Consider the following 13,640-nt stretch of genomic DNA (forward strand, 5'->3'; position numbering starts at 1 on the left):
GACTGGACAATTTGACCTTTCGACGTAGCTCCTTTATCATTCTTCATTGTAGATTATGTAATGTAACCATGGATTTTGTTGTAGCTTCATAGTTTGAGTGTTTGTGTCTCTATGTGCTCATTTCAGAGGATGTTACTATCAAATGCTGATTAATGGTGGACTGAAATTTGTCCATGGAGCTTTCTTCTTTCGTTCTACCTATGCCTCCAGAACACAGTTAATCACTCAACTCTGTTTCTCATTGTCTTTCAGGAAGCTGTGATCAGTGCGTGGATCCAGTACAGTGATGGTTCAGTGACACCACTTGATGTCTATGATCCCAAAGACTTCCTCCTCTCGGCCGTGTCATTGGACGAGAGCATTATCTCCATAACCAATCAGGTACTGGCAATTGGAAGTCTTACAGACTTTGTAAAAAGTGACAGTCTAGCGTCCAGATTTTACTGCTGTGTTTACATGTACATTGTCTCTTTTTTCCATTAGGAGCAACATTGGCCTATTGTAGTGGCAGAGGGCGATGGACAGGGAACACTCGTTCGTGTAGAGATGGTCATCTCTGAGACCTGCCAGAAATCAAAAAGGAAGAGTGTGCTGGCATCTGGAGTTGGCAATGTGATTGTGAAGTTTGGAGCAAAAGGCGAGGAAAGAGGTGTGATGGGAAGAGATGGACAGGACGATGGAGGAGGGATGGACAACAGCACCAGCGAGCACCGAACTAAGGATGGAGAGTGGAAGTCCAACAGTGCAGCAGTGGATCGAGAGGAAGGAGCCATGAGGAAGGTGAGAGGCAACAATGGATGGAGAGAAAAAGTACAGGGCTATTAACTAAAATAAGTTGTTTCCTACATGTACAATGTGTCCAACACAAAACTGTTGAAATTGAGCAATTAACATGTGCATGGATAAAGAAACTAGACATTAGAGTTAGCATTTCTTTAATTACACTCATTTCCCTTCACCAGGTTAGCACAACGACCAAGAGCACAGTAACCCATCGTGCTTCAGGTGGTAAAGCTGCCAGTGGAGGCAGCAGCAGCAGCCGAGGCGGAGGTCCCAGCCAAGCAGGGGACTACAATAGCTATCCAGCACAAGTGGAGGTACCAGGCACTGGGGATAGCGAGCTGACCCAGACCACTAGAGGACTGTCGGACCTGGAGATTGGAATGTACGCCCTTTTGGGTGTATTCTGTCTGGCAATACTGGTCTTCCTCATCAACTGTGTCAGCTTTGCTTTCAGGTGAAATATTAGGACTCTTGGACATTGTTTTATTATTGAGAATAAATCAGCAATTAAAGTTCATTGTTAAGTTAACTTATAATGCTCCATTCATTCACATCAAAGTTGAAAAAACTTTGGACAAACAATATGTACTTGGCTAAATTTGGTTCATCCATTGTAATTTGCTTGCTCGCCCAAAGTTAACTGCTGTTTTTAAATGTTTGATTTAAAACTGATTTTTCAATCCATCTATTACAAATATGAAAAAAAGCAGCAAAGCCTGAAATTGTAATTTTTTTGTTGCCGTTCATCTGCAGGTACCGTCACAAGCAGGTCCCTGTGCTGGAAGCAGGAGGCAACATGAACCATGCCCATGATTGGGTGTGGCTTGGCAACGAGGCCGACCTTTTGGCTGACCACTCTGACCAATGCCAGGGCGGGCTGCCTGATGAGTGCACCACCATCATTGACCGGAATGAAGGAGGATATGAAGAGAACAAGTACCTGCTGAACGGGGCTGGTAACACCTTGGTGATGGGCGTGGGTACAGGCATGGGCACCATCAGTGGGAGTGGTGGCACAGGTGGACACCGAGGCATCACCCACGGACAAACCTTGCCCAGATCTGTTCCAGAACCGCATCAGTGCCTTTCGACAATCACTACAGGTGGCAAAAATGCCACTGGCCAAGCGGAGCATCTGAATAATTCCCCACGAGCCACAGCTGCGGCTGCGGTTGCAGCCGCCAAGCGTAAACGCGTCCAGTTCACGTCTTTTGCCACTGTTCTGCCCAATGATAGTTCAGGCGGGGGTGGCCAATACACCAACTCTTCAGTCCTGATGACCAACGGGGGCGAGGACGACATCAAGTGGGTGTGCCAGGATATGGACCTGGGTCAGTCGGAAATCAGAACCTACATGGAAAGGCTACAAGACAATCTGTGACTGAAGGGAAACAGACTGAGAAATGGAGGGGCAGAGGATGAGAGCAGGAGGGGGGAGATGGACAATGAGTACAATTCACCTGTAATGCCTTTGCAATGGATGAAGGGAGGGAGGATGGGAGGAATATGAGAACAGTTAAGGGAACACGAAGTGTGGCGAAGAGTTTAAAAGATTATTGAACAGACAGTTTAGGGGATGCTTCATTCAGCTCCCCTTAGGCTATGGAAAGCATACTGTCATCCCTAGCTCACACTGAAAACAATGGTAGCAAACAAATAACATTATGAATTTGTTTTATATTATTTATTGTGAAAATGTTAGTGTAAAAATCAATTACAAAGTCACTATTGGTTATGATTGTTTATTTTCAGAATACCAGTAAAACCATTGTGCTATACAGTAAATTCAGGGTATGTTATTGGACAAACATTAATTAGCCACTTTACATAAAAAAACAAGGATGGCAATAACTATTTTTTACTCATATGGTATATTGCCAGCATTGGCGGTGGCTGTTGATTGATTATTGATAGATCTAGTTTTAATATACAAACCTGTTATTAACCTGCCGCGTCTGCTGAATGGTTATATACTGTAGGGAATCACTGATTATGATTACTGAAGAATACAATCTGTTTGTTTTTATTCTATCATGTGACCCATTTGCATTGCTCATAAGTAAAATGTAACATGTAAAAAATATATATATATTCCTAGTACTCAACTATAAATTATGGCACTGGTGGGAATTGCCATTCAGCACTGATACGGGCGATCTCGCTCTTTACTCAAACGACCGAATGTGTCAAGAATTGGAAAATGATACGTCACACAAAAGACTGTTTCTCCCTTGGATCCAAGACAGAGGCATTTAAACTTGCACAATTCCAAACAGGAAAGGACATTAGCCATATTTGAGGCTTGCTTCCTGTTTCCTGAAACCTTCCAGCCAATGACGGCTTTCTCCCTGTATTCAGAACCAATCCTGTCATCCCCCGGCCCCTCTCCTTGTCTGTGATTGGACAGCAGTAGAAACCTTGAGGACTAAAAGTACACAGTGAAATACTGTGAGATACTGTCTTTAACTTATAGGACGACTGGCAGAGGTGTCTCATATAAAAAGGAGGCTGCTTGGGCTTTGCAGAGCCCGACCGAACACTTAATAATGAGGATGATTCAAAACAGAAAACACGTAGGCAACGAGACAGACCAGAGTACCTGCAGTGTAATACATGGAGCTAACAGGATATACTGAATGACATTACAACACAAATGAAAATGGAGTGACACTCTTGAGTATCTCATGAACAGATATGGGTTCATGAAACATGTTTGTTATTGCTAAACATAATTATGTTTTTTTTTCTCTTTTGTTTGTCATTTTTGATAAATAGAATGTTTTTATTATGTTTTTCCTCGTTACGTTTGTCCTAATTTTGGGAAGGTATTAATTGTAGCTTTTTATTTCAGAGATTTATTAAGATTTTAAGGATATATGATTCTTTTTTTTCTCCTAGAGATCTATTTATTTAAATTAACATTTGAGAGGGTGAGGAAGGAATGAAAGACTGAAAACAGTAGACCTGCTGGTGAATGATAGCACATAAGAGAACAAGGGAAAGGAAGGAGACAGAACAGGCAGAGGTTGCCTCACCTTCGTTAAGCTCAGGTGACGAGTCATGAAGAACCGACAATAAAAAAGGAGAACTGTAAGATTGTTAAGATTGCAATATTTATTTATAAATGTGTTACTGTTTCAGAGTACACTGTATGTTGTAGATAAATAAACATGCTTCAAAGTGCTTGTGAATAAGATTGCAGGTCACTAGCCAACAACATGGTGATAATTTTGTACATTTTACAGTGCAAATATGGTACACGATACTATCTACCACCACAATGTGAAAGTGATCTTATTGGTTCTTTTTCTAAAAATGTTCCTGTCTTTGTTTAAAGTATTGAATGATTTCTTGTCTTTGTACAGGGTAGGAATCATTACCTCCATAACGAGATGTAAAAACGGAGGTAATCTATCATGCATCACACTCAAAATTGCTTGAGGTTGGTAAGTCCAAGAGATCCATCTCAGAAAGAAAACCAAACCAAATCTTAGGGTGTTAGGTGTGTCCAAAAGAAAACAATGGCAAAATCTGGATTAGTATCTAATTTCTGTTCTCAATCATTTGTTTAGCAAAATACATAATACAAACGCACATAAAACAATGGCCGAATCATCAGGTCTGGAACAGAATGAATAAAGGATTGAATGGACAGAGAGCTTGGATGGACACAGATAAAAAAAGGCTGACTCCAAATGGGGCAACTGCACAGCCTCCACCAAAGCAATAGATACTTTGACTGATGATGGCGACTATCCTGTATGTTCTGGACTCATACACACTATTGTATCTTTCCTACTCTAACATAGCTACAAGACTGCTGTGATTGGAAGGATCAGTCGAACGGTACAGGTTCAATAGTTGCTTATGGTAGAAGTGTAGCAATGCTCTAAGATGAAAAACATTTTGACTCTTAACATGCTAGAACTGTGAGTTTAAACATACTTTATAGCCTGTGACACCCATTTTACCTGTTGTATCTTTTTAAAACTGTATGGATGTCAACTGAAAAAAAACAAAACAATACAAGGCTATTTTTTAAAGATTATTTTTGGGACATTTCAGCTTTTATTTGATACCAGAGGAAGACAAATCTACTGTATGTAGCCCACTGACTGTGTATAGAGGCGGACGACATGACAGCTCCAGAAAAAAGTGAAGCCAAAACATTGTGATCGCCCCCAGGTGGCTGGCTGTAGTATAGGTCATGTGAGCAGATGGGACATGGCCCAAACTAAAAACTAAGTGCACATCAAATCATTTTGATTGCCTGGGACTAGTTGCCTTCATTGGTTGGGTTGGTAAGGTTTAGTCAAGAGAAGTTATGATTGGTTAGGGTAAGGGGAAGGACATCGGGGTCAACTTAGACTCTGGCTCCAAATGACGTCACCAGCACAAGATGACAGTGCTTGTATCCAGAATATTTTGGCTTCATTTTTGTACAGTGCAAGAACATGGAGAAATGTTGTCCATCTTTGTATGTGTCAATGATGTAGCCTTTGTGGAAGGACGACCATTTACTGATTGCTTACTAAACTACTGCTGAACTTTGGCACATTTCCTAAGAGGATTTGTTTTAAAAGCATATTATATATATATAACATTTGGCTTCTTTGTCATCTTTGCAGCTGTCAGAAGTTTCACAGAATGGCCAGGATTATAAATGGCTGCAGGTAGAGAGTAGTCTTTTGTTAATTCATGCTAATTTGGTCCTACCATTATCATTCAGTGGAGAACTTTCGACACAGACAACTGTCGGTGCAGAAAAGAGCACAGTTGGTTTCCATTTTCATTTTCATTTTCCATGTTAATTTCAAAGACTGTTTCGCTGGTATACATGGAAATAGATGCCTCATATCTTTGGCGCTCTGTCGCTGTCTACAGAATTAGGCTCATATTTAACCAAATTGCAAAAGCAAACGAGTAAGGAGTAATGTTGTAGTAGGGGGGGGTGATTGGACATTCAGTATGTTCATTTCACCACATTTCCTGCATTTTCCAAAACCGATGTTAGTAATTCAAAATATGAACATAAGTCAGTTATTCTGTATGTTGTCACTCAGCCTTGTTAGGCTTTGTGTCTACGGAGGATCTGCCGATATGGTGCTACCTTATTTTTCTGAGAGGCAATTGGAAGGCCTCGGTTTCTGGGGACGGTTTTACATTATTAGCCACTGTAGACGTCCCCTTTTCACACTCTGTCTTGTAATTACACTCAAGTGAAGTGAATATACTACCTTAGATCCACATTAGTTCTGCATCCAGTAACATGCGTCTCTCCACTAGAGCTGCAAGTCGATTATTCGCTTGTTTCATTTCAAGCGAAAGTGTTGAACATTTGTTGTTTCCAGCTTATCGTGTGTAAGGACTTGTTGCTTTTCTTTGTGATTTACTGTAGTAAATGATGAGTCAGTTTGGTTTTGGACTGTTGGTTGGACAAAATAAGCTTTGTGAAGACATTTCTTTGGGCTCTGTGAAATGTTTTGCATTTTTCTACTTTTTGAAACATTTTATGGACTAAATGATTAATCGATTTATTGTGAAAATAAACAGCAGATTAATCAATAATGGAAAATAAATAGATAGTTTGAGCCCTTCTCTGAACCAACTTGTTTTCAGACCAATGCAAATTACTTCTAATTGTGGAGAGCGTGTTATTCCCAACAATTCCTCTCAGATGATGCCAGTTCACAGCAGGAGTTCAGCCAGCAGGCAAGCAGTAAGAAATGGGACTTCTAAAGTGGCTACATCAGACTGTGCTGAAAAAAATCAAACCACTAAAAAAACAAATACCTATAATACCTACAATGCCAACTAAGCAAAAGAGCTGAGTTCAGTTATTATGGAGTTACAGTGGGAGGTGCACATGGGCAGCAGTTGAACGTGCTACAGGTGGAAGCGATGCCAGTGGACATGAGCCCTAAAGTTCTTTTTAGTTTTTTTTTATTTGTTCGATTTAATTTTCTTTTTGCTATTGTCATTGTTTAAACATGGTTCATGGAGGCCAATAAAGACCCATAACCAAAAACTGAGTGTCTGCTTCTTTGTCCTTTGAGCCTCATGATTCTTTTATAAATGTACTTTATTGAATCTATTTATAGCACCTTCAGCTTCATGTTATAATAATCTGCTATTTTGCTCTGTAACCTTTCACGGTTATGCCAGTGCAGAATATAATCCAAAAAGTAGAAAGGCATTAAAAGAAACAAAATGTAATGCATTTATTTGGAAATTCAATAATTATAAATAGAAAAGAATTAATGCGAAGCATGCTGGATCACACTGGACGTGGTTGGTAACTGCTGATCACTTGGTCCTGTAATCAAACGGTAAGCTTTCCAGTGGTATTTTCATAAAAACACTTCAATACAGCCAAGGAATACAGTAGACGAGAGAAACAGCAACTGATTTCACTGATTAGCACTCCTTCAATCAAAAAAGTAGGAACCCCTAGTGGCATCTTTGGGCTTGTTTGAGATGAGCCAGATCGAAGAATAACCATTCAGTGCTGATCAGCGTCCAGCCAAGAAGAGTGCCTGCTGGGTATGAATTGTGTCCAACTTAAACTGATGTCAAGGATTCAAGGGGACCAGGCAATGTAATTATTCTCTACCTGCATCAGCTACATGCACGCTAGGAAATGATTTGCTCAGGATTCAGTTTAGGGCTATTTGGCTTAAAAGTTCAGCAACAGCTTCAACTTCCTACCTTGTTTTTGGCCCACACAGCAGCCATTAGTTGGATGGTCACATTTTAAAAATGAAGTGATTACCTCTGGGGAGCACTGATCCTTTGAGATCCCTTGCTAATTTTGTCTGGGCTCTAATCGCTGGGTTTTTGCGAGCTGCCGCTTGGAGGCCCAGCGGGAGTTTGGATGATGGAGAGGCATTTACATCAAAAGTTAATTAAGATAATGCTTTGTAGCCCACCGGATTACCATGAATAAGTATGAAATTAGATATCCATGATAAAGTTTACATTTGATCTAAAGTGCCTCCTTCACCCTGTGGCATACTGCCCACCATCTCATAAAGAGCGTATGGAAAAGCTGTGTTATGAAAAAAGACGGAGCGGCAGGGAGGATGTGTTTTCCTCAGATATGGGCACAGATCATTATGTGAACAGCATGCTCAATAACCACTCGATGGAACAGCTGTCCACAAAGACACGATACAGTCACGTCCAAATATTTAGACATGATACAGCCAAATGTAGCTTAACTGTAACGGGGCATTTAATGTGGGTTTTGACATGGAAATGAAATGTATGCAGATGTGCAAAAAAATTTCTGTCAGCTTCCTGTATGACTCATGGTTGGCCTGAGACCACAGTTTCTCAGCAGGAACCTTTTAAAAAGTCGCCATAATTCCAAATAGCATGGGAGTGATTATATATACTACACTTACCTGCACCACAGTGGTTTGTCTGAAGCTGCTGTGGAGGTTATGGGGCATAGTCACTAATAAGATGAGTTAATAAGATAAAATAAAGTGATTTCTGTTATCTAACAGACATTTCTTATTTTCGTTTGATTGAGTTTCCTCAAATTTTAAAGAGGGCCCCTTCTGGTCTGTAACGGCTGCTAAACATCAGTTGGGGCAGCAGCTACCAAACTATTTCTATTATGATTTATTTTAAACATTGTCTGTAATTAATACAGAACTGAAACTTTGGCGGGACCTCTGTAGGTCCGAGGGGATATGCTTTTGGTCATTTTATTCTCAGATTGGATATTTTAACATTTTCAGGCCCCAGAAAATCCATCAAATGAAACAATTTAATAAAGAAAAATGACTCAAGGCGATCATTTGTTGCCTCGTCTGTGGTGTTATTAATATATGTACAGTGCGTGAAGAACGCTAGATATGCATTCGAAAAGCAAACAAACACAAACAGAAAGACCAAGAATCACTGACTATATTATATATGTATGAGTTAAGTGTGAATTCATGTCTTTATATCATTAGTAAATCAACAGCCTTCACCTTTTCCCGAGTGCTCTATGGGGGCTGACAATAAATACAACTATTATCTGAAAATGGCTTCGAGTAGTACTGGAACGGGGAAGAATAGGTGACTCCTGTTGATAACTGTGACTGTGCTGCAACTCCCACACAGACATGCAGCATTAATACCCCTCCTTACTTTATCCAGACCGCTTTATCTTGAGCAATGCACTCTTTCTTTACAAATATACACCAACTACTCTTCTCCCCACCCTTAGTTTTAGGAGCATGAGACAGCTTGTGTGACCCTTATACATGTGGAGCCATTAGGATGCTGCAGTAAAATCTATTCAACGCCCCAGTGAGAATGTGGCTATTGGGAGAAGCCAGACTTGTGAGGGAAAACAAGAGCAGAAGTCCAAATCTAGACTCTTATTACTGTTTATACAGGTCACAAAGAGCCTCTCGGGCCATTTCTTCAAACATCACCCCATTTTCCTCCATCACATACCATTCAGGTGTCGTTAAAATGCGTCCGAGTGCATCTGTTGTGTATTTGTGCACTTGCTTTTCTATCCTATATAGGGCCAGGTCTCTCTAAGAACAACAGGAAGTTAAAAGAAGATGTTGAGAGGAAAATTGGTCGTGTAGTTTGAACTCAAGATTAATTTATGATTAGTTTGGTTAAAGGAAGGCCCTCAAATCCAGTAATGCCTCATGCAGTCGTAACCACGTACTTCCATCTTACCATTTAAGCATCTGTACGTGTTTTTGTTTGTGGAGTCTGTGTGTGTGTGTGTGTGTGAGTGTGAGCAGGCATCTATGTTATGATGAGACTATCTGTTGCTGTAATATAGAGTTATTTTAGAGGGTGCACAGTAATGACAGTATTACCTTCGCCTTGTCAAAATAGACTCAGTGTTTTTGTCCATTACGGTAAATACACCTTCTACACTTTGTTTTATGTTTGCAGGGCACACACACACACACACACACACACACACACACACACACAAGGGCTAAAGCCAGTAATACAGCAGTTATTGCCCTGGCGAGACACACATCATCAGCACACTCCAGATTGAGCCTCATATAACCCCATGAAGTGACGGACATGGTTTCTCTCATAGGACTTATTATTAGCTCCCTCCTACCAAATCTGACACGATAGTTGTGTGTGTGCATGCAGGTGTGACTTAGTGTGTGCATGCAACTAAAACACATCTGTATGCTTGCATTATTTTCTCATCACGATGATGTAGGGATAACAAGGGTTTTTCTATTGAGATCATGGTTTTGTTGCCTTGTTGAAATGTTTCTGCCACCGCCAGAATTGTAGCTGCTTGGGGTTTCTGCAGACTACAAGATACTTGCCACGATTTGCCTGTCCCAGACACATTTCTGAGTGTCTGAATGATCAATGAATGAATGATTTTTGGCGATATAAGACACATTTGATGTGTGAATGGGACCTAATCTGACGCTGCTTTTAGTTACAGTCCAACTGTAGCCCAGCCTCACTGGCTTAGCTGGCTGTCCACAAAGGTAACCACAAACTCAACAGCGATTCAACCCACGTAATCTTTCTTTCACTTGACCCTCCACGTCTTTGACCATCGGTCTTGCTCACACACACACTTTCTCTTTCCGTCTATCTCATTTGCTCGTGCACATACAGTACTCCACTCCAATTTAGAGCTGCTTGCCATTAACATGTGTTTTGTCCGTCCCTGCAGGCTCGGCTCTGCTACACTAGTTGATTTACAGCTCTTATCAAATACATATTGCCAAGCGAGTGAGACGTGCAACCTTTCATTTGCACGCCGCCGCCCTGCAAATTCGACACGCTACATTAACAAGAAAAATGACTGCTGCTATGCATGCCAAGAGCTTGTGTGTGTGTGTGTGTGTGTGTGTGTGTGTGTGTGTGTGTGTGTGTGTGTGTGTGTGTGTGTGTGACAGAGAGAGAGAGGAGAGTGAGACAGAAAGATGAATAAAAAGTGCCACAGAAGGAAATACTGTACAGTAAGTGTGTGAGTTTAAGCTCTACCATCTATGGGTGAGAGAACAGGGGAGAGTATGTAAGTTTGAAGGTGTGTAATTTATGGCTGCCAGTGTGTGTGTGTTTTCAGCAGAAATGGGTTTGTGAATGAAACAGTGAGGTCAAAATGGCTGCATCAATGTGCCCTGGGTGCCAACCAAGGGCCAGTGGGTTTTAACTGCGCAAAAATATAATTTTAGTCCTGTTTTTAACCTCAAGTACCTCAACCCCAACTTGGGTTAAACATTGGCGGGACGAGAAATGTAGGTAATGTGAGACGATGTCGGGGCGTGATGACCCTCTCTGCATGCTTCAAATAAGTTTTGGTGCAGCTTTGCAAAGCAAAATAAAAGCCACCGAAGAAATAAAGAATCCAATCATCTGTCTCACCTCGAGTTTTCTAGTTGTTGCAGCACACAAGTTTGGTAATGGCTAAAAACCCTTCGCCAGCGAAACCATAGTTTTCCTGTGGTAATGCATGCCTTTGCTTCTTTAAAGTGGTATTTAGAAGTTTTAGAAGAACTTTTTAGCACAAAGTTGCACCACTTTTTTTCCCTTTAATACATTTGATCACCCAATGACGCACTCAGTCCTGCAGCCACTTCATGGATCCACAGCTCCAGATCCACAAATGGGTACCCCATTAACTCTGGGTGCTGATGTGTATAAGCATGGCTTAGTGTATATTTGTGTGTGTCCATTTGCATAGCCATGGGGTATTGGCTCCCTGAAGGTTGCATTAGTTTGGTAGTTGCATAAAGGTAGACAGAATCTGTTGCTGAACTGCCTGTAAATTGGTAATCATCCAAAACCGATACGCTTGGTTTGTAAATCATTCATTTATCTGCATGAAAATGATCCAGCTACTCTTACAATTCTCTCTTAGATGGTCCCTTTTTCAACAAATACATCATTAACCTTTCCATTACCACTGTGGCTTTCCTCAGTAGATAGAAGCGGGCGTGGGTGAAAAAAATGTTTGAATTGGGAACCTTTGACCAAGCATGTACAGAAGGTAAGGCCGATGTGACCTACCTTTATTTCCCCACAGGAATAATATTTGCAATTTGGTTTAATTTCTAACTGGTCTACACAGTCTACCATTTTTATTACCTCTTTTATCTTCCCTCAGTATGCAGTTACTTTTGCAATTTGTAAATGTTAAAACAGCATTTTTTTTAAGCTGTCGTTTTTTGACATTATTCAATAGATTCTGGTGAATTGGCTTTTATTAACCCAATATATCTGACTGATTGTCCTCTGTGACATTCTTTCACCTGCAGTGACAAAAAGCAGCATTTAGGTTAAACACACTGAACAGGAGCACACTGGCAATGATTTTACTGTCAGGGAAAAGTGTTGCTTATTCATCTTTCCTCTGCTCAGTTTAGTTTGGGAGTCATTACTGGATCTGAAGTAAAACTTTCCTGTTGCAAGCCTTGCTGCTCTGCAAAAACGAAAGCACTGACTGTAAATATACCAGACACTGTGAGATTCTTGTGAGTCCATTAGGAAGCTGGCTTATCCCAGTCTGCCTATCTATCCTGTTTAAATTGATGAATGACCAGTCAGGGAGTTTATTGCAATGCAGTAGCTTTGTATACAAGTGTTCACACACAACATCTCTGCAATTACTACTGTTGTGAGGACCTTTAGTGTCCATATGAACTCCCCTTACTGTAGTTTAAACTTTACCCTTATCAATAACACTTAACCTAAACTTATATCCACCTCTGCAACACGTAGTTGATGCTTATTCTTACAATTACTTAGCGACAGCGTAGAGATAACATGAATCAGTGGAGCAAGAGGAGGGATGATGTGAAACATATGTTTCTGGCTGGATCAGAACCAGGGATGAGACTTAAAGCACCCCTAAAGCTAATTCTCATCCAAGTCCTAATTAATCCCTAAGGAAGTGTGCTGTGTGTGTGAATGTGTGTTCGTGTCCGTCCATTTGTATAATAATAAAGGAACCAAAATCACTGTTGTTTGATCGTCCACCTCAGAGATTCAGCTTCTCTTTAGGGACAAAAAACTGCCACCAACAAGCTCAAATATTACATTTAAGGGTGAATGCTTGTTTTTTCTGTTTGTTTGTTTTTTTTTGGTTAAGATTAAATTTAGGGTAAGGCATGTAGTGGTGCAGGTTGACGTAAGTACAGGGAACTAATGTACAGTGAGTCATTATTTCACAGTCACTGGATAAAGGGTTAAGGGCCCCTGGGGGGTCCCCAGACCTCACTTTGAGAGCCACAGAAACAAGTGGGGCAGTGTATCAGTCAACTATACGCATAAAAGTTACACACACACACATACACATACACATACACAGAGAATTGCATTAATATGATGCAAACGTGTGTGAGATGGACTTGGTGTATAACGATGGCTCATACTTAAACACACACACGCACACACACACACACACACACACACACACACACACACACAGGCAAACAAACATGCTGACCAGTGTAATTCATTGCCCATTAATCGCTGTGTGACCTTACTGAGGTGTTTGGTGATCCACAGCTCTCAGTGAGCTTGCAGGCTAATAGATGATATCCGACTACTGCGCACACACACACACACACACACACACACACACACACACACACACACACACACACACACACACACACACACACACACAAATAAAACATAATAAAATAAGAGCCTTTTAGCGTGTTTATACAGCATGATGTTAAGAGATGGTTGCATTATTCACTGTTTCACTGTTTACAAACACATATTTCCACAGATATACATTCAGCAGATAGAGACAGATGCCCGTTCCTCACACGAAAATGCATTTGGTGTCAATGGTGTGGCAACTAATGGCCTCATTACTTCTGCCATTCACAAGT

The 13,640-nt window shown here is 40.8% G+C and overlaps 1 protein-coding gene across 4 annotated transcripts in view; it reads left to right on the forward strand.

Annotated features, from left to right (window-relative positions):
- Positions 1-3,966, forward strand: part of LOC311261790 (transmembrane protein 132C) — a 247,712-nt gene extending 243,746 nt beyond the window's left edge. For all 4 annotated transcript variants that reach the window (XM_084360766.1, XM_084360769.1, XM_084360767.1 and 1 more), the window contains 4 exons: positions 253-381; positions 484-780; positions 963-1,237; positions 1,537-3,966. In XM_084360766.1, coding sequence (XP_084216892.1) covers positions 253-381; positions 484-780; positions 963-1,237; positions 1,537-2,164 — 1,329 coding nt within the window. In that variant the 3' untranslated portion in view covers positions 2,165-3,966. The remainder of the gene's footprint in view (positions 1-252; positions 382-483; positions 781-962; positions 1,238-1,536) is intronic.
- The last annotated feature ends 9,674 nt before the right edge of the window (positions 3,967-13,640 follow it).

This window comes from Pagrus pagrus (assembly GCF_965226575.1).
Source record: "Pagrus pagrus genome assembly, chromosome: 8".
Classification (NCBI taxonomy): Eukaryota; Metazoa; Chordata; class Actinopteri; order Spariformes; family Sparidae; genus Pagrus; species Pagrus pagrus.